Source organism: Tinamus guttatus, unplaced genomic scaffold, assembly GCF_059628265.1.
Source record: "Tinamus guttatus ecotype Peru unplaced genomic scaffold, ASM5962826v1 Tinamus_guttatus_pri_ptg000045l, whole genome shotgun sequence".
In the NCBI taxonomy this organism is placed as follows: Eukaryota; Metazoa; Chordata; class Aves; order Tinamiformes; family Tinamidae; genus Tinamus; species Tinamus guttatus.
The window spans coordinates 1683785-1704003 of NW_028288579.1; the positions used below are offsets into that span (position 1 = coordinate 1683785).

Below are 20219 nucleotides of genomic sequence, written 5' to 3' on the forward strand. Positions count from 1 at the left end.
AACAAATTGCAAACACTACCCGACGCAGAAGAGCAAGGCATGGGTTGCTGATGGGAATGTGTGCACTCAGGGAGAGAGCAGACATCTTTCTTCCAATAATTTGCAGGAGCATGAGTTTTTGCATCCCTCAGAGAGCCTGAATGTGGAGTAGGGAAAATGAAGGTCCAAGCAATTAAAAGCCTGCCAGCATAAAGATGCTGATCTTAGGATAGCATATAATAAAAGCATCTGGTGAATGCACCATAGCGTTCCCTCCATACTAACACTGTGAGAGCATCCTGGGCATAACGGCAAATCTTGAAATTTCTAGATGAAATATTATCTACGAGATGAAGAGAAAGCATTTTGCAAGTGATATATGCATATATAAAATAAGAGAATCTACAGATTACATGCAATAAGGAAAATTGTTTCATGTCTTTTTTGTGGGGTTGCTATGCAGAAATAATGTTCCTTTTTTCTGTTCTCTTGCCTGATGTGTTTATTCAAAATGTACAAATCATTAATTATGGTACAAGATGATTGTTTTACTAATACATAATAAAGTGTTCCTAAGATCACCTTGCAGTGTCAGTTCTGGTTTGGTGTGGCTTTTCCTTGGGATAATCAGTAGGTGCTGAAAGTGGGAGGCTGCGACCCTTGCAGGTGATCCAGTGAATGAATCTTGACCAGAGCCAATTGCAGGACAGAAACTGGAATACAAAATGACTTTGCAGGTTTGTGGGAGTTTAAACAACACCAAAAAATCAGGGATAAGGAATATTTTAGAACAACTGCAGAGATCCAATCTAAATGAATGATATAGTTGGATGCCCAAATATCAATCCAACATTTTCTGAAGAGTAATTTGATGAAATATCACGGACATTCACACCAGTTTAGCCAGGCCACATCCAAAAACTCAGGTTTCAAAATTACAGACAAGATAACGTGTAACAAGTTATTTCTCTTCTGTGGCAGATGTCTGTATGCCCATTTTTTTTCCATCAGCAAATAAGACTTGATTTGAATTAATTACCCCTCTTTCTTGTGAAACAAAGTGTGTTACATGTGCCTAAGAGGCAGCCTAATGAGTACATACATATATGGTGGTGGAGGAACTTTGATAAAGCTCCCATTCCACATACGTGCAAATTTGTAACAGTGGCAGTAAAATGGTGGTATTTTAGTACTGTATGATAAATTGAATATATATGGCACACTGAAGCGGGGGCAATATCCTGAAGCCCCCTTTCTCGTGCGTGGGTTGTGTATCCGGAGCGTGTTGTGTGTTATCAAGGCCGCAGACAGCTTTGCAGATGCGCTACTGGGTTTGCGGTTGCAGGAAGGGGAAGGGAGAGTGCCGGGTGACACCTTCTCTTGTTGTGGTGGTGGGTGATGGTGCTCGGGCACGTGTAGGAAGCGCTGCCGTGCAGGGAGCTGCCACCGTTTGCAGGTGGCTGTGGCCCGGCGGGATGGGGCTGCACGTGGTGCCTAAGAGCTACAAGGATGAGTGAAAGTGGAAGGCAGCAGCAGGCAAGGGTGTCCCATGGTGGTACCCTGGGGTGGCTGTCCCATGGTGGTGTCCCAGGGTTCATGTCCCATGGTGAAGCCCTGGTCCTCCATGGTGTGTGTCCCATGGGGAAGCCCTGAAGTGGTGGTGCCCTATGGTGGGTGGCCCACGGTGATGTCCCATGGTGGTGCCCACCGTGGTGTCCCATGGTGGGTGTCCCATGATGGGTGCCAATGCTGAGGCAACAGCACCCACGCGTGTATGCGAGGAGGGCAACCGCGCTGTGGCACGGAGAGCCGCTGCCGTGGGCGGCCGTGACAGAGAAGGGCGCCGCGTTCCCGTGTCTGTCGGCACGCGGGGGGGTGAAAGCAGCTGCAGCCGCCTGGCCTTGGGAGAAGGGACGCGGCTGCCACGAGCGCGTGACAGGCAGAGAAGGGGCCGGTTGCTCCGTGCGTGAGAGCGGGCGAGACGCGGGAAGCGGCTGCCGTGCTCGGAGCCGCGTGCCCGCGGCGGCGGCCGGGCCGGGCCGGGCCGGGCTGACGCGGGGCGGCAGGTGCTGCCCCCGCGCGCCGCTCCGCGCCGCTCCGCGCCTCTCCGCCCTCCCCGCAGCCCGGCCCGGCGGCCCCGCCCGCGCCCGGGGGCTCGGCGGCCCGGCGGGCGGAGCGGCGCGGGGCGCGGATCCTCCTCCCGCTCCCGACGCGCCGCTCCGACGTCAGGCGCGGGAGCGGGAGGCAGCGCCCAGCGCCGCCGCCGCCACAGGCTCGGCGGCCGCCGGACGGGGCGGACGTCGGGGCGGCGACTCGCGGCTGCCGGCGGCGGCGCGGGGCGGAGAGGAGGGCGCTATGGCCGACGTGTTCGCGGGCTCCGAGCCCGGCGCGGCGCCGGACGCGGCGCGGCGCTTCGCTCGCAAGGGCGCCCTGAGGCAGAAGAACGTGCACGAGGTGAAGGAGCACAAATTCATCGCGCGCTTCTTCAAGCAGCCCACGTTCTGCAGCCACTGCACCGACTTCATCTGGTGAGAAGCCCCGCCGACCCCGGCCTCCTCCGGGACCTGCCCGCCCCGCCGCTTTCCCCTCTCCCTGCCCGGCACCGGAGCCCCCCGCGGCGGGGACCGGGCACAGCCAGGCCCGGTGTGGCCGCCGGGGGGGTCCCCGGCCCGGCACAACTTGGCAGCGCTGCCCTCAGCTTGTGCTTCCCCCCCGGTCCCCGCTGCAGCGGGCAGGAGCGCGCGGGACTTGTGTGCTGCGGCAAGAGGCTCTCCTCCTACTGCTGCTATTTATTATTATTATTATTGTTATTATTATTACTACTACTACTTAAGAGAATGGTTCCTGCCAGGGAGGAAGCGGCTCTTCCTATGGGCACCCTTGTTACTCAGCCCTTGGGAAGAGGAGGGGAAAACAAGGTGCCTCTGGGATGGCGCCGTGCCCCAGGCCGAGCGCTGCTGCTCGGCCCTGCGGCGCCGCTCGGCCTCGTCCTGCTCCGTCCCTGTCCCGCCGTGGGTGCCACAGCCTGCCCACCACAGGCCCTTGGTGCGGGGAGGCCGTCCCGGCCGGCAGGTTTGCCCGGGACCATGTGAAAAATTTGCACCTGCAGCCGGGACGCTGCAAAATCAACCTTGCGCTTCCTCTGCTCCTGCCTAGGAAGAGATGAGGCTTCACTGTGAGTGTTGCCCTGGTCCCCTTCCTCCTACCTAGGAAGGGATGAGGCTTAATCAGCAGCTGGCCCAGCCTCCAAAGGTGCTGGGGGCTTCCTCGCGCGTTTCCTCGGACCCGTGGTCTGTTTTAGCCAACTTTATATAAGGGCCAAGAGAGGGATGCACCCAGCTGGCTCTTGTGCTTGTGGGCCGGTGTCTTGTCCTTTCCGTGAGTGTCCGTGTCCCTGGGCACGGACCGTGGCCGCCTTAGTGTGTGTTCCTCAGCCTGGGTGCTGGAGAATCTGTGGCTGCTCCACGGAATGATTAAGATCTATGTGGAAAGTGAGGGATTCGGTGGAAAGGAAAGGGAAGCTGAGCTGGGCAGACTGCAGGAGGAGACAACTTTCCCTAGGAGTGTGTGTGTTGTTTTATTTTAATCTTTCCTTTCTGAAAGAGAACAATTGCAAAGCTCAGCATGGTAAAAACAGCAGGACCTCTGGAAACTGCTCCAAAATTATTCCAAAATGCTGAGGTACGAACGAATGCTGCACGCTAATTGTGAGTTCCGTGTTTGTGCAGATAATAACCCAATTAAAGAAAAACAAAGCAAAATGCCTTGATGAGAAAGGGCACCTGATGGCAGGATGTATTTGAAAGCAAAAGGATATCCTGTAGTTGACAGGTGGCAAGAGGAGCAGAGATCTTTTGTTCTTCCTTGCTAGTAAGTCTAGGAAGCTCTTAATACTCTTCAACACAGTGTGTGGCAGCTCCAAAACTTGTTTCATTTCCTCATTTAAAGTTGGATGAAGTCTTCCTTATGCCCTAAGATGCTCCTTCAAGATATGTCTGTTTCCCAAGGGATGTGGGGATGTTAACGTGCCCTGTGCCACGCGAACGTGCTATAAAGGCTCTTAAATACGGCCTTTCCACAGGCTGTAATCCCTTTCCAAATACACTGCGTTTGTTTTTAGGTGATGCTTCACCAGGTGATGCTGGCCAAAATAATTTACTGTCCCCCGTTCTCTTAAGGAGGCTTCTCGGATCTGTTTCCTTGCTGCAATCGATGTGGGGAAGATGTTTGCTACAAACCCCGCAACCGCCGGGCGCGGGGAGCAGGCGGGCGGCCCCGCGGGGCTGCGCTCGGCTCCTGCTGCAGGAGGGCTGCGCGTGCCCCAAACGGCACGGGGAGGGAGCCCTTCACGAACAGGTCCATCCGAAAGGACAAAAAACTCCCTAAAAGCTATTCGAAAGGACAAAAAACTCCCTAAAAGCCTGTTTTGTGACGTTAGTTCTGCTGTCAGCTTTCCCGGTTTTACAGTCTGGATTGCACACTTTCAGTGTGTGCTTTTTACCTGTGTGAGGACAAACCATGGGAAAAATAAAATGATATTATAGAATAGTTGTGTATGCTGTTAAATAAACATTTTTTGGGGGGGGGGGGCGGAATCTTAGCCTAGGCCTGTCTGTAACAACAGTAAGAAGAGATTCTTAAGTAGAAATTTACAAAAATAATTAGAGTTGTGTAATGTGAGATTTTTTTTTCTGAATTAACTGTGTACCAGAGATTTTTTTCCCCATTTTCTACCTGAAAAAAATGGGGAATATCATTATTACATTACCACAAAGTCCATATTTCAGTTTCATGTCTTCTCGACTTAAGTTTTGGCTTGTTAGAATAAGTAACTGTCTAGATGGAAAACCATCCTATAAAGAGGGAAGACACAGGGAAATGTTTATAAGTTGGATACTCAAAACATTTATTTTTGAGGAAACTGTTGAATGCTAAAATAAATAAGGCAGTAGTATGGTATTTTGTCAGAGGTGTATGTTTTTGAACTCTGGATAGTGCGTAGAAGCTTGTGTATCACTGTCTTCATAGGTAAAATGCTAAATGCATATTTATATTTTATTATGGAAATTAAGGAAGATGAGAGAAGAGTTTGTTTCAAGCTGGGGACTCTTTGTTATAATTTGTATTGAAGCAAGCAAAATCTTTAACCTTCCCACTTTCCATACAATAGACTACTGATATCTAGCTGAGATGTGTAACTATCGGTAAAATTAGGTTTAGAAATTGTTTGCTCTGTTTTAGAGGCCTTTCCCAGAACTTGGAATGTTTCACATTGCTGTTAAGTATACATGTGGCATGCGGGGAATTGAAATATTATGCAGTAATCACAGATGATGCTAATTGTAGATCCAAAATAGCTTGTGAAATAATAATAACAATAATAATAATAAAAATGTTGCCAGAAGCAGCAATTATATGGCTGGTGACAGCTATTGTTCTCCGCTTTGAATTGGGAGGGCTGTTCTGTGTTGTATGTTTTTAAATCTGTTGCTGTCTTAGTAGAAGCTAAGAAATTTTATATGAAGCTATTTTTATACTAGATTAATGCGAAGAAATGAAGCCTATTAAGACGGGTGCTTTTTTTTTTTCTTTTTTTCGTACAGGGGATTTGGGAAGCAAGGATTCCAGTGCCAAGGTAAGCCACAAATGGTTTGTTGGTTAGCACACGCTGTTGCATCTCGCTCGAATGGTGGCTAGAATTGAAGCCTGCAGCAAGATGGAAACAATTAAGCCTAGAACAGCTAAGCGAGGCGCTCTCCCTATGCACATTTTAAACGAAGACAATTATTTTAATTAAATAACTGTTGGTATTTAGTGATCAATCAAATAACTGTTCATACTATAATAATAACAATCACAAGGTTATGGTCTCTTTTTCACTTGTCTTCTCATGTTAAATGTCATATAATCTGCATATAGTGCAGCTTCTAACTTTTCATGAAAATAATCTGTGCAATTTAGATTTTGCACAGACCGTTTTTTACATCAGAAGCTCTTGTCTGTGTGGGCGTTTTGGAAAATGGATTCACTTTTTAGTCATATGGCTTCCTTTCATAACCCAAACTCCCTGTTTTTAATCTTCATACATTGTACATTTGGGAGGACCTTGGGTTTGAACTGCATTTTAGGACAGGCAGCATTTTTCTATGTTACATAATGTTCAATTACAAAAAAGCACATACAAAACCACTTAATAACTCACTGATTTAATAAATTCTATTAACTATTAGAAATTGAAAGTTGATAGAGTGGAAGATTTGCATGAAAACCAGGACATGATATGCTGTGTTCTCACATATTCCCTACTATTGCCTACTATCTTTATCTAGCATTTAATCACAAAATTACCCCACCCAGGTATTGTTATTCTTTTCCCTGTCATGTTTACTTTATTATGATGAGGATTTTTCTTGTCCCTTTCTTTTTCCCCACCTTCTTCCCTTTCATCTGATGTGCTGATGTACCCTGTGTACTCATTAGCCAGCCTTTTGCTTGTTCCTTTCATTACATTTTTAATGGTTGCTTGCTAATGGTTTAGAGCACATTTAACTTTCCTCAATACTGCTTTTATTTATTAGTAGGTGAAATTATATCTTCTGTGGTATTTCTGTGAAAGTTGATGTTAGTTGCTACTACTTGAAATTATACCTCTGAGAAACTGAATGTAAAACAACGATGCCCTTTAAAGCTCTTGTAGCAAATGCTTTTCTTCCTGCAAGTAGAAACATGAAGGATTGCAAGACATTTCCAATGGATATTGAAAATATTGCATGCTGTGTTTTGCTGTAAGCATGCAGCCATGCTCTTACAATGCTCTCAATTGTATATGCAACTTCCTCTCTTAGATGTTAATGCTGAGCTCTGCAGATATTCTCCCAATTTCTACTACTCTTTGCACCCAACGCCAAGCTATAGAGCAGTCTGTAGCCTTCAGTCGGTCCTGGAGTAGCATTTCCTGAATTCCTCCCTATTTGGGATAGCTGACTGACCTCTAATTAAGGGATTACTTGGATGTTCATCAAAGACTTCCATTGATGCACAGAAAAAAATGTCAAGCTTTCAAAATTTAAGGAGGATAACTATATAATTTAAATGTGCAGTTCAGTGTTGACTTTCTTCTATCTTCCAATCGGGCAGCTAGTGGCTTGCTTATATTGGACACAGTCCACCCTCAGAGCCACAGAGGGTTTCAGTAGAGCAGTTTCCTTCCAGTATTTTTTTTCTTTTGGGACTGGAATTCCTTCTACTACCAGATTATTTTAGCTGCTTAAGGAATGGTTTTGTTGGATGAGGACTTACCTTTGTCAAGGTAGGGAAAAATCTAAATTTGGTCTTCTTTCCAAGCACCATACAAGAACATAAGCAAGAAAGAAGCTTGCTGTTTTTAAATACCTCCAGACTTCAGAAGTGATATTTTTCTGTAATCTGAATATGTTGAAATCTCTCTGCATTGCCTCTTTGATGAAGGCTGTGTTGTACATCAGCATTTTTTCTGCATTCTTGTACAGACAAAAGTTTTATGGTAGTCTGTGGACTGTTACTGTTTTATGGTAGTCTGCAGATTGTTACTGTCAGTGGACTAAGTTTGAGAGGTGTGGGGCTTTTTTGGTGGTACTGAGGTTCTTTTTTCTTTGCATAATCATAATCCAACAAAATTAATCTCCAACAAGAATTTCCCACAATTGGCAAAATAGCCTTCAAAAATTAAGCTTCTGTGGTAAAGCAGCTGAATTAAAAACATCTAGTCGAACCTTCTAAAGTGTCAATTAAATAGTCACAGAAATCATTTTTACAGTGTAATATTTCTTTCTTTGAGTTTTTTTTTTTTACCTTAGAAAATGTGAGGAATGGAGGGAACAGACTCATGGATCTAAAACTAGAAAGTGATTAAAAATAGTGAGAATACGAAAAATGAAAAGAATGTATGAAACTAGAAGGTAACATTAAAAAAAAACTCATTTTTTGAATTAAGTAACTGTCTTTATAGAAAAGAATGATAAATGAAGAACATAATGGAAATTTCATTATGACACGAGGGAAAGGAAAGAATATTGTAGTGGCAGCTCCTAGTTCTTGGTCCGTCAGAGTTTCCATTATAAGAAACTGTTTTTCAGATCTGTTTTCAAGAGTGCTGTAAACTCTCCTGCTAAACAGAAACTTGGTGTTGGGCAGGTTTAAGAGTTACGTGATTTTGAGTATTGCCAAAGTTGTTATAAATTCTTCTGGCGTAGTTACCAAAGGGAAGAGGAAAGGTCCCCATTAGGAATGCATCAAACTCGAATGATGTTTTAGCTCTAAGAAAGTATGACTATTCTGTGAATTCTTGTGCTGGTTAATTTGTGAATTAAACACAAGTCCTAGTTTAATGTTGATGCAGTATTAACTGTGGCAGCAAGCAAAGAATATGCTATATGTTTTTGAAGCTTTCTTTAAAATAGAGTCCACAAAAAATCCAAGGGAAGTCTTTTTAACTGACACCATCACAAGAGTAGATATTTATTTAACATTTAAATTTTATTTAAATAAAAACTTAATGTTATATTCTGATCTTTTTACCATTAATACTTTTTTGTTAGATTTTTTTTAATCTTAGAACATATTTTCAATTATTGTATGTAATTAGTGTCATTTTCAGATTTCAGTGCCCATGTTTCTGTAATGTTCAGCTTCAGGATTGCATAAGAACATTTAAATGAGTCCTTTAGAATCAAAGAGAAAGGCTTTTTAAAATTCCATTTGAAATCTCTACAAAACTTTTTTGTTCATGCTTATTTTGATATTAATAAATTATATTCCTATAAATTTATGAAAGATACAAATTAATCTTTGGTATTGGTTTTAATCTCTTAATGCTGCAGAGGTTAAGGGCAGCGTTGCATTATTACTGTGCAAATGCTTAGCAAAGACAGGCCACGGCCTAAATTGCTCCTCTGTCTTGATGTATGTGTTCGAATGTGAGCAGCTACAGAATATCCCAGCAAGTAGATATTCAGAATTGCCACTTAATCTTATAGCTATGTGTTGCTATATATTACTTCATGCAGCACTTGTAGAATTTTGTTATTTTACACAGTTGTCTTCAGAGAGAGGGTTTGTGCTCTGGAAGGGTCTGTACAAAAGTTCTGGGCCTCTCCTCGGTGATCCGTGAATCTGAAAATGAAGTTGAAACTGCAAATGCAGAGGAACTAACTGTCTCCTAGGAATATGTTCTTGCTGACTGCTGCTATTAGGAAGTATTTGTTGTTGCTGTGTGCTGAAATGTGTTTCGCTGTAGATGTATACAAACATAGGCTGCTCTCAAATAGTGTGCTTTTGAAACAGGAATTCTTATTCTGCTATTATGTTGTTGTTGGCTGCTGTGTCAATTTACTTTCAGTATGTTATTCTTCTGATTGTTAAATTTTACCCTTGCTAGGTATGGGAAGCTTTCTGGAACAGATTGGGTGTGCTAGTGATAGCTCCTAACGAAGAAGTTCCTGGCTAGTTAGAAGTCTGATAATTACTTTAATAAAATCAGGATATAATTAACAAATAGTTGAGTATTATGTTTTTTTCACAGTCGTTCTAGCTTCATGTATGAAAATAATGGCACATTAAACTATTGCTCCGTTTTCTTTTTTATCTGGTTTATGACCTGCCCCACCAAAAACCAAAAGACCCCAAGCGCCTCCACTAACAAGAACCCCCCACCACTTGTTTTCTTATGTTTTTTTTTTTTTTTTTTTTAAATTACCTGTTTTCATTAAAGATGTTGAATAGGTGACCTCTTTAGAGAGGTGGTAATAAACTAATTTTTAATGTTACGTCTGTGGTTTGGACATTTGAACTAGTGAAATCTCTGAACGTCTTTGACCTGGTTTCCGCATTTGGTTCTTATTCACCTCGGGTCTGGGGACCTTCAGCAGTTGGGCTGAAGGCTTCGCGGGCAGCGGCTCCCACTCTGATGCTTGATTTCTCTGGTTGTTTATTGCACTGTGTATTTTTCCTTTGTAACCAAAAAAAAAAAAAAAAAGGCAATATATTGCATTGCTGTGCTGCTCTTCATAGATAGACATATTGCTGTTTACCTTCCTTGGAAATGTTACTGCCAAGGGATGGATAAGATATAAAATAAGTTCCCATCTTCATGCCAAAGCTGTTTTTCTTGAGTCATCATTTTATTTTTTTTGTGGAAAGGTTGGCTGTAGAGGCCCCAGTTTGAACAGTACGTGTGCTTTTCTTTGTGCTCTCTATATCACTTACTAGTCATGTGTTACAGTTTACATTAACTAACGTTTCTGTTCAGCCTCAGGCTGAGAAATGAGTTCCCTGGAAGTCATTAACAGTCTGTGGCTGTTCTTGTGGAACTTAAAAGATCTGCATGAAGTCGTCTGAGGCAGAAGCTGAGCAGAGGAATTCTTAAAGCAGTTGACTTTTTGCTATATTTTCATGCATATAATTTTGTGGTATCTGTTTGAGAACAGAGGCCCAGAACAACAACCCTCCCCAGTGCCTGGGGGCTCTGGTGATCCCTGCGTGTCCAGGGTTCCTCTAACCCCTTCCTGTTTGCCCCTTCTTTTTAGAGGACAATAATATTGATGAGATGCAGATAACCTGGCATATAGGCTCTAAACCTGAAGCAAAGGTTTGTGTGTGTGTGTGCATTTGTCTTGTTGCCAGCTCTTCCTTATTTACTCTTTCCTCCTCTTGCTGTCCCTCCCCTCAGCCACGTAACCTGCGTCGCGTCCTGCCGCCCCGCTCGGGCGCTGATACCATCACCATAATCTTGGTTCCACTCCTGTATTTGCTGTTGAGTTTTGAAAGATACCTGAGCTCGTCCAAAAGAAACACCTTGCAACGTGGGCAGTATGGGTGTCAGCCCTGTTTTCCTCACAGCTCTTCTTTTTTTTTTTTTTTTTTTAAATTGTGCTCATCAAAACTGGAACATAATTACGTTTTTGTCTTGCAGCAAAAGGTACTTAATTCTAATTTCAAAGCAGAGCCATTTTCACCCTTCCCACACTTCGAAGATGTTAAATTTTGTTTTGTTTACTCAAATCAGTTAGCTATCCCAGCAGTTTTTTCCAGTGAAAAGGAACTGACTGTTCCATTGCCCTGGATGTGATTCCATGGAGCTCTTCAGATTGTAATTAAACACGTAGGAGTGATAGCTCATTCCGAGCTGACAGCTAAACCAGTTTGAGTCCTGTGCAAGATAGTTTGGCACATTCTTTATTTTTCCTCATGCTTTGATGTAGTAGTGCAACAAAATGCTGTATCAGCTGCAGACCAATATAACAGAACTGAATATGAAAGTTTATAAAAGCTTCAAAAAAAAGAAGCTTTTCCATTATGACAAGTTAGTTGATTGAATTTGTGTCCTAAAATTACTCAGATTTTTGGATTGCTCTAACCTTGTTTGCTAACTTACACTTTAAATGAACTAAATTTGAGAGCATTCCAACTGTGTCGCTTTTATATCTTCGTTTCTTGTCTTTGGCTTCTACAAACTACATCTGTTAGATGTATGTATTTTTACAAGATGAAACTTCTCTGTTAATACAAGTCGATGTGAAGAACATAGTAGAGGGCAAATTTACCTTCCTGTGCGTAAAGAATTTTCACTTCTTCTGTGTGTATATAGAGCCATCGTTGAAATAAATGTTGCAAGAGACTAGTAAAAAGGGAGAAAATCATTTTTTAATTTTTATTAATGTTTTTATTATGTTTCAAATCTTTTAATACCTATTAATAATAATATTCATCTTAATGTTACTGGTAGATCCTTCAAAGCTCAATGAGGTAATAATCTAAATTCTAGATTATTCCAACTGTTTCTTATGTGTCTTTGTTATACAATATGTCCATGACAAAATAATGCTTCTGCTGTAAATGAGGAATAGATGGTATGAAGACCCTGGGGAAAAAAAGTATATTTTGCATAATGAAGCCTTATGAAAATTCCCTTCTTATCCAAATATTTCAATAGGCAAAAAGGCCTTGTTTGTGCTTTATTTCTTTGTATTGCTGTTTACTTCTCTAAATCACAGCTTTGTGGTGCGACAGGTTGCATAGTTTCTTTAGTATTAGTTTCTGAATTACCTATGCAGCAATTTCCCTGCATTGCCTGCAACAAGGGCATTGGAAAACAGTGCTGTTGCTGGTAAGGATTTTCAAATGCATGTGGATATGTATTATACACTTTTTAGAAACGCTGTTGTTTCTTAAAAGAGAATAAAATCATTATGCCAACTGCACAGCGTGCCATAATATTAGCTGGTTCAGTGTTTGGTTTTATATATGCTGTGGCCAGCGGTTTCCCTGAGGAATTTTTGAAGCGTTTTGTTCTCTCTTAGGCATCCAGGCGGGTGACAAATCACAGGGGCTGTAAAACTGGAGCCTGCCCTTCTGGATATACTTGTAGAAGTCAGTAGATTGACCCCAAAGACGTCCGCACACCTGAAGTCTTGCTTCAGTTTCCCAATGCTGTGTAATGAAGAATGGTTTAGTTTTCGTGTTGGCGTGAAGTTCTGCTGGTTTCATTAAGCTTCAGCATGGGTTTGCTTGATAACAACATTTTGCAAAAACAGAATTTCCATTTGTATATTATTAATGCCAATTCAAGGTCAGGTATAGTTTTCATTCTAGAATGTAAATACATTATATTGCAAATATTTAAAGGCTACATTTTATTCGTGTTTCACTGTCGTCTTCGTCCTCTTTCCATCAGAGCAAATGTTTTATGCAGTTCCTTTGCTTTGGATGAAAAGAAAAGAAAGAGCAGCCGTTCCAGGTGTGCTCCTGAAGTCCTTGGAGCAGAACATCCCCCTGCTGCTTTGCTATCTGGGACAGACGTAATGGAACAGATAGGCTTGACTTTTGCTCCATGTCCCTTGGCTTGGCACAGATCTTTTTTTTTTGTTAATAAAAAATGTAATGAGAACACTGTAAAATATTTTATAATGGAGACAGTTCTATATTGGGAAGGGACGATGAAGCCTTTGTCGCTGCTGCATCCCTTTCCCTGCCTCCGCGTGAGGGTTTTGACTTTGGATTCTTTCGTTTCCTGCTGGTGCCTTAAACCTCCCTGGCTCTGGGCTAACGTTGTGCTTATTTATCATCACATCCTCTGCAAATACAGGTTTTAAAGAACCCAGTCACCACAACAAGCAAAATGGGACAAGGGACTCCCAAGGCCCATCACTATTACTGTCTTTTTAAGTGCTTTTGAATCCCTCCAAGAGAATAATACAACAGGGGTGGTCAGGTTAATATGTCTGACAGCAGCTGAGACTCCAGTGACTTTGTTTGAAGATACTGAGTGAAAAATATCATTGCTGTTAGGCCATGAGTTTATGGGAACATCGTAGTTATGGTATATTGATTATTTAAGTAAATGTGTAGCTGAAGATGGTGTGGGAGAAAGGACTTCATCATGTATCACTGAAGTGTTGGGACAGTCTGGTTGGCTTTATGCATGTATTTATGAACAGGCTTTCTGCAGAGAGCATTGAGAGATGTGTGGTAAATTTAAGTGGTGTCCTAAATGCTGCCCTCGGAGATTATTCTGTAGTTTAAATCATCACTTTGGAACTACTGTACACTTATTGTAGAATTTAATTTTTAATATATCTTGCTCTTCCTTGGCTTTTATTCAAATTATGCAAATGCTGCCCTTCAGAATTCCCACCACTGCCTGAGTTTTATTAAGCCCTGCTCTGAAGCGGTGGGTGTGCGTGTGTGCCGGGAGGACATCGCCTTTCATTTAAGAAGCTTTTATTGCAATAATTAAAAGGGCAGCATCAGACGTATGGATCATTCGACATATAACCTGACAAAAAGAAGAGGGAGAAGGTGATAAAATCAGCAGTGTTAATTTTAGAACCATCAAATGTGAAGTGTGAAGAATGGAAATTAGGCTGGTCAGAGGGCAGTGTAACTGATTTATTTCCAGAACTTCCAAAACATAATTCATATCAGTTCTGCAGTCAGTGAGGCTCTATGTAGGAGCATAGGATCAGATTCACATTGGGCTAATAAAAATTCCTCTGACTCTTTTTCAACCCTGGATCTTGCAGGCTGCTTTGTGCAAGTAAATCAGTACTGAAATCCATATATTGACCTCTGTATTGTTCGACATGGAACAACTATTGGGATCTGGTCATAATCTGTAATTAGCAACATAGGCTTTAATACTTATTTTTGTTTGCAGGGCAGAGGTCCTCTGAAGCACCTGCATTGGGCAGAATCCGCAGTAAAGGGAGGTATCCTTGTAACAGGAAGTTCAGGAACCTCGGGAGATGTTAGGTGTGCTGATACGTGCAGATTATCCTATTACTTTCCATATATGTTTCTCAGAAGTGGAAATTATTTGCTTGAGCTCAGTATTGAAATTTTAATAGGATGATAATACCTCGTAAAACTTTACATCAAAATATTTTGTCACCTAAGTAGCTGATATAACTTAAATTATGCTAATTACGACTGTAAGCAAGGACAGAGCTGTAAATGCCATCTGAAAGCTGGCTAGGATATAACGCAGCCTGGAGAGCAAAGCCGGCAGAGCTCGGTATTTCACCAAGCAGTGAGCTCGGGATGAATGCAAAGTAGACAATATGCCCAAATTATTATTTGGGGGGGAATTTAAGTACAAAATTGTCTTAGGCTGTCCATTATGTGTCCTGACTGCCTCCCCCACTGGCCATCCAGCGGATTCCTCAGGATTTTCCATATTTTTGTCCCCACGTAAGCCGCTCAGGAGCAGACATCCAGCTCGCCCCGTTCCCGCTGCGCACCCCTCTCCTCGCAGCACCTCAGCGGCAGGGAGAAGGTGCAGCCCTCATCCTCGGAAATCCGCGGAATATTTATTTTTCCCTCTGCAGTTTAGATTATACCTTCGAATGGAGCAGAAAAGGTTGCACTTGTTCTTGGCGGTGAAGTCTGATCGGTGCCTGTGCAGCTCTTCACTGCTATTCTGGTGTTTCATTGTGTGTAGGGAAAGATAAGGTGGAGATTATGGGCAGGTGTTTCCTGGCAGGGGAAACTTGCTCCCTGAGTCAAGTTCTGTCCGGAGTTAATCAGGGAAGAGGATTTCTTGTGTTCGGGGTATTTTGCTGTATGCGGTCAATAAAGTGCAAGGGATGCAAAGGTGGAAGAGAAGGGCAGTATTATCTTGCCTGCCAAATAATGCTGAGGGCAGTATGATCTTGCCATTAAAAAGGACAGCACTATTCTGGTGGGCAGTCTGTTATACGAAAACATTTGAAGCTTTTTTTTTTTTAATGTTTAAGATTATTTCAAAAATGCAGATTTCTAAATTCTTTTTTTTGTATGATCCAATTATTTACCCCTAGGATAAGGCTAAAAGGAGACACTCGTTTCTTCTGCGTAGTCTCTCTCCGCAGCTCGCGGTTCCTCCCGGTGGGACGCGAGGTGGCAGATGCAATCTTGGCATCAGCCACCCAGAGCTTTCCTGCTAACCAGTCATCAGGAAATATCATTAAATTAGCAGAGGACAAAGCACATCTGTTGGAAATATGTTTAAGTCTTTTTCTGAGCTAGGATGGGAATAACGTTCCCGGGATGAGGAGCGGCTTTAGCGACAGCTGTGCCAGGCAGCGGAGCGGGTCCCTTGCGACGCGTCCCGCGGAAACCCGAGCCGCGGGCTCGCGGCGTCGCTCCCGCCGCTTCCTTTCCCCCACTTTTACCAAGTCAGTTCTGTGGCCTCTGCAGGTTTTCTGTGCGTTTTCAAAGCCACCTGGGTGCGAGGCAGCAGCCTAAAATGTGCACGTAGCTTTCCAAGAGTTAAAGGCTGCAGTTTGTTTGCTTGCAGTTCTGGAGCTCTTGAGTCTCCAGAGTCTCGCCTTCAATAGGTAGGTCACCTCTTTACTTTGTAGGAAACACGGCCTTAATTTCGGAATTCCTTAAGAGTATGAGTCAACTCTTAAATGTTTGTTTAATTCCTTGATATCTCATTAATCTGTTTTTATGGCATACTCCATGAGGATGGTTTTCCAGGCAACACGTCTGCTCTTAAAAACTCACTTCCAACCCCGTTTTAGAGCAGCATGCCCTGAATGTAACTGCTTATCCCGGAGCCTTCCCTTTCCTCGGAGCCTCGTGCAGTCCCTGCCAGCCTCGAGCGCGGTGCCAGCTGCACCCAAACCGCGCGAGGCCCCGATGTGGCGCCGGCACCGGGAGCCCTCAAGGACGATAAAGAAGCTCCCTGTTCCTTGGGAACACAGGGCAAAGTGTCAGCTCCTTCCAGCCCTCCTGGTAATGAATCCTTCAAAAATGTCACGGGCTAAAAATAGAAAAAATTTTGCTAATGCATAATTTGGACTTTGGTTTTGGGAGGGATAGAGCGCCGGTTATTATTTAACAAGTTTAGTATCTGTTTAATAGTTCTAAAATTAGTCACTGCTGTGTTTAAAATGTGATTTGCTTTCAAGTTGGGTTGGGATGTGGAAACTTCTCTCTGTGTCTAACTGGGCAAGCTCTCTGGTGCGACCGGTTTACACAAAGATTCTATTGAACAGCTTAAAATGTCAAAGCTTCCTTGACTTGGTTAAAACAGCTGTGTCCAAAATGGGTTTGCCTTGACGAGAAACGCTAAACTCTTTGTTGCAGAATGTACTGCACCAGTGTATTTTTTTTAACCATATGTGTCCAGATTGTTTTTATGAAAAGAGCTATTTGTGCAGCTGGTATTTTCCTTAAGGTTAAAAAAACGCAAAAAACTCTGCTTATTATCTTTTGAGAAATACCAAGATTTCTGATAACACAACGTTTTACTTACATATTGCTGATTTGTTTAAGCAGCAGCAGTTTGATGCTCTAGTTTTTGTCTCTTGCATGAGTATCATCCTCCTGGGCGCTCTCTTCGCACACAGACTTGCAGGTCATAACATATTTTTGGTACTCTGCACACTAAACATGTCTCTGTTTTTTCTGCATGGTGCCATTTAAGAGTAACACTCTGCATTTCTGTCATTGATTCAGGCCTCTTGGAATCATTTAAAGTGTAATTGCATTAAATCTTACTAACTGGCTTGTTAGACTAGTTTCTTTTTCCACCTGTAAAAAGGAGATATTTAGCAGTGCTGGGGTCAGAAATAAGGGCATGAGACAAACAGGTAACAGACAGGAAATCCTTTTTTATTATTATTATTATTGGGGTCTTGGGTTTTATAAGGTCTTCTGCAAAGATGTATTTGTGCTTTACAGGAATCCTTGTCCTAAAGAATCTGAAGATGAAAGGGATGAGTCAGTGTGAGAAGGGCAGAGCGCGGCCCGGCCGCGCTGCCGCCGCGTGCGCGGGGCGCTCTGCGTACGGCTGCTCCCGGCTCTGCCCTTGCTCTGTTCTGCACAATCTGGTTGTCTCTGGGGGTGGGGAGTTGTCATGGTTTTGCAGGCAAAACAGTACAGAAAAGGTCGTTGTCTAGAAGCAGGTTCCTGGCTTTCAGTGAGGAATTATTCTTAAAATATATTTACCGTACTGAGTGAATTATGGTACTTTTTCATTTAGCTTGCTGAAGGAGAAGCTTATTCCCTTTAATTATTTTTCCCTTTTCTAGACTGCTACATGACCCAAAGCCTGTGTAAAGGAGAACAAGTGGTGTAAGGTGTCCCCTTCCCAGGGGCTGCAGAGCGGCCTGGCCCTCGGCTCATCCATGGAGCCGGCAGGAATTCAGGCCCGCGCTCGGGTTCTGTCACTGTGAGGACCCTGCCCCTGCCAGACCCAAACGTGTTGCCGCTCCAATGTTGTCATTTATCACTCGCTGACAGGTGTGAATTTAAATTCTGATTTCACAGTTAAAAGATTTTATGTATTTAGGTTGGAATGTCAGTGTGCTGCTTTTTGCTTTGGCCTAGTAGAGGATTTAGCTTAGGAAATCCATACCAAGCCTGAGAATCCTTCACGTTATCACGGATAACATGACATCCAGTGTCAGCTACCCTGCTTCCATTAAATAGCTGTTTGTAGCTGAAAGGTGATGCACAAGGGCTGAAGTGGTGAGCGTGTGTTAAGGTCACAGCGTTATTTGTACTGTAATTCTGAAACTCAGACTCCTTCCAGAGCTTGTAACAGTAAGGGGTCATGATTAACACAGCAAAGTATTACCCAGTCATGGTAACAGTGGCTTGTTTTCAGGGCTGGATTCTCTTTGCCAAGAGGAAACGTTTTAAAGGGTTTTGCAGATGCTGTTCCTTGCTCCAAGATAACGGGGTTGCAACGCGTAGCCGGTGCCTCTTCCCAAACGTGGGGCTGCTGGTGGGATGTTGCTGTCACAGCCTCCGTGGCATAGACAATAATTTGATGCCCTAGTGATTTTAAATCTCTTCCTAATGGGAACTTGGTACAGCTGCGTCTTAAAAAGCCTGGAAAAACTATTTATAGTAACTAATTTCTGCAGATAGCAACGGAATCCAGCATGCGCTCACCAGCCCCGGGACGTTTCCTTATTTGAAGTGTACGGAATGAAAGAAAGGAGAGAGCTGCACTGAAAAATACAGCCCATAACCTCGTGATAAACCCTGTCACCTCCAGCTCCGTTTGCTCCAGAAGGGCTCGACCTGCCCTGCCAGCCCGGGGAGTTTCAGCGCCTGGGCTGAAACTTGTGTGGGCTCCTTCCCCTCCCTGCCACCCCGGGAGGGAATCTGTGCCTGGCAGAGGCCACCTGCCCTCACTGGATGCCACCAGCTCACCAAGTCACAGGGAAAGGTAGGAGAAGGAAATCAGGAACAGGGAGCAGGAAGAGAGGAGCAGGAGCCGTGGCAGAAGCAGCCGGAGAGAAACAGGAGATCTGGGAGCTGCCTGGGCATCCTCTCCCCTGGGGCTGGCTTTGCAGTTTGCTAAAGGTCTGCTGTGTTTTTGGTCTTCGAACATCAAGCTCGCCTTGAACTTCCATCCAGGAATTAAGAACTTCCACAGAATGTTGTTTTGCATGTACTGAACACATTCATTTTTTCTCTCACTGTTTTTTCACACTGTTTTATTTGGAAGGAAACATTTACTTTAAGTTCTTGTTGAGTCTTTGGCAAGAGCTTTGATTTTTCACTTACTGTTACTTTATGTATTAGAAATAAGGGAAAATCATTTTTTGCTGGTTTATTTCATGAGAGCCTTGTATAATAATACTTGCATCAAAAATGCAATTAGTAAACTGCAGGATTTTAAAATTCTGTTATTACGCTTTGCCACTAGTAGTCATTCCAAAATAAACAAAAATATTTTAGAAATTTCTCCCAAAACATTTTTTTTAAATTTTTGTTTATAACAATTTAATCCTAATCATAATTTTAATGTTATAATTAGAAATCAATTTAAAATGAAATTCCATTTGGCTTTCATCTTTTCCCTGGAGGCTTTGTGAGTAGATTCACTTTATTACTTCCAACAAATCACACTCTGGACTGCAATGGGCAGTGGGCAGCCCTGACCCCCCGTATTGTGAAATTATACCTGTGTATTTGCTGACATCTTAAAAGGAGAAGTAACTTTTGTGATGTGCAATGTGTGAAAACTCCAGCAGTCTTTGTAGGGCATTGGGGTTTCTGTGGAACATGGTCCAAGTCTGACATGTCCTGACTGCATCCAGCGCGTTACCTTATCCGAGTAAGGGGTTGTACAAGCCACTTCTTGCTGCCTGATCTCTGCTTCCTACTTGCCGCTTTCAGGGTTTTAAATAGATGCAGCCGCAGATGCCTGGATATATCTGAAGTACTTGATTATACGAGTCAGGTGATAGGAGGACAGCCCAAACCTTCTGAGTTCCTTCAAGGCCCGTTGCTGACGTGCAGGGATTTCTGTTCCCGCTGCGGCCTCTGCAGCCTGTTTTCCCCTGGGATCGCTGCCTGTGTCCGTGCTCTTCGGCGTGACCCTCTCCAGGAAGCTCAGGTGCAGGTACCGGAGCAGCACTCGGAGGCAGCACCCGGCACGAGCTGGAGAACCTGTTGGAGAAGCTGGGCTGCCCGCGGGGAGACAGCGCCGCTCTCGGCTGCCTCGCTCTGCCTTGAGAAATGCTCTCCAGAAATAACGTTCATTTTTCTAGTGTTTTCCTTATGACCTATCTCGTTTCCCCTGTTAGAAGAAAATCCTTGAAATGCTTTGCGAGCTGACACTTAATCTTACTTTTCCCTGTAGAACATCCCTGTCAAGGAGGAAATTCATCTTGTAAGTGGTGGGATTTCGACTGTCTTGTGCAGGGAGATCTGGAGTAAACTGCTCAGCTTCCCCCAGACGCTAATTACTGCTCTTC

General features: G+C 43.5%; 1 protein-coding gene across 1 annotated transcript in view; it reads left to right on the forward strand.

Annotated features, from left to right (window-relative positions):
* The first annotated feature begins 2315 nt into the window (after positions 1-2315).
* Positions 2316-20219, forward strand: part of PRKCA (protein kinase C alpha) — a 104770-nt gene continuing 86866 nt past the window's right edge. The window contains exons 1-2 of the mRNA XM_088537722.1: positions 2316-2507; positions 5583-5614. Coding sequence (XP_088393848.1) covers positions 2335-2507; positions 5583-5614 — 205 coding nt within the window. The 5' untranslated portion in view covers positions 2316-2334. The remainder of the gene's footprint in view (positions 2508-5582; positions 5615-20219) is intronic.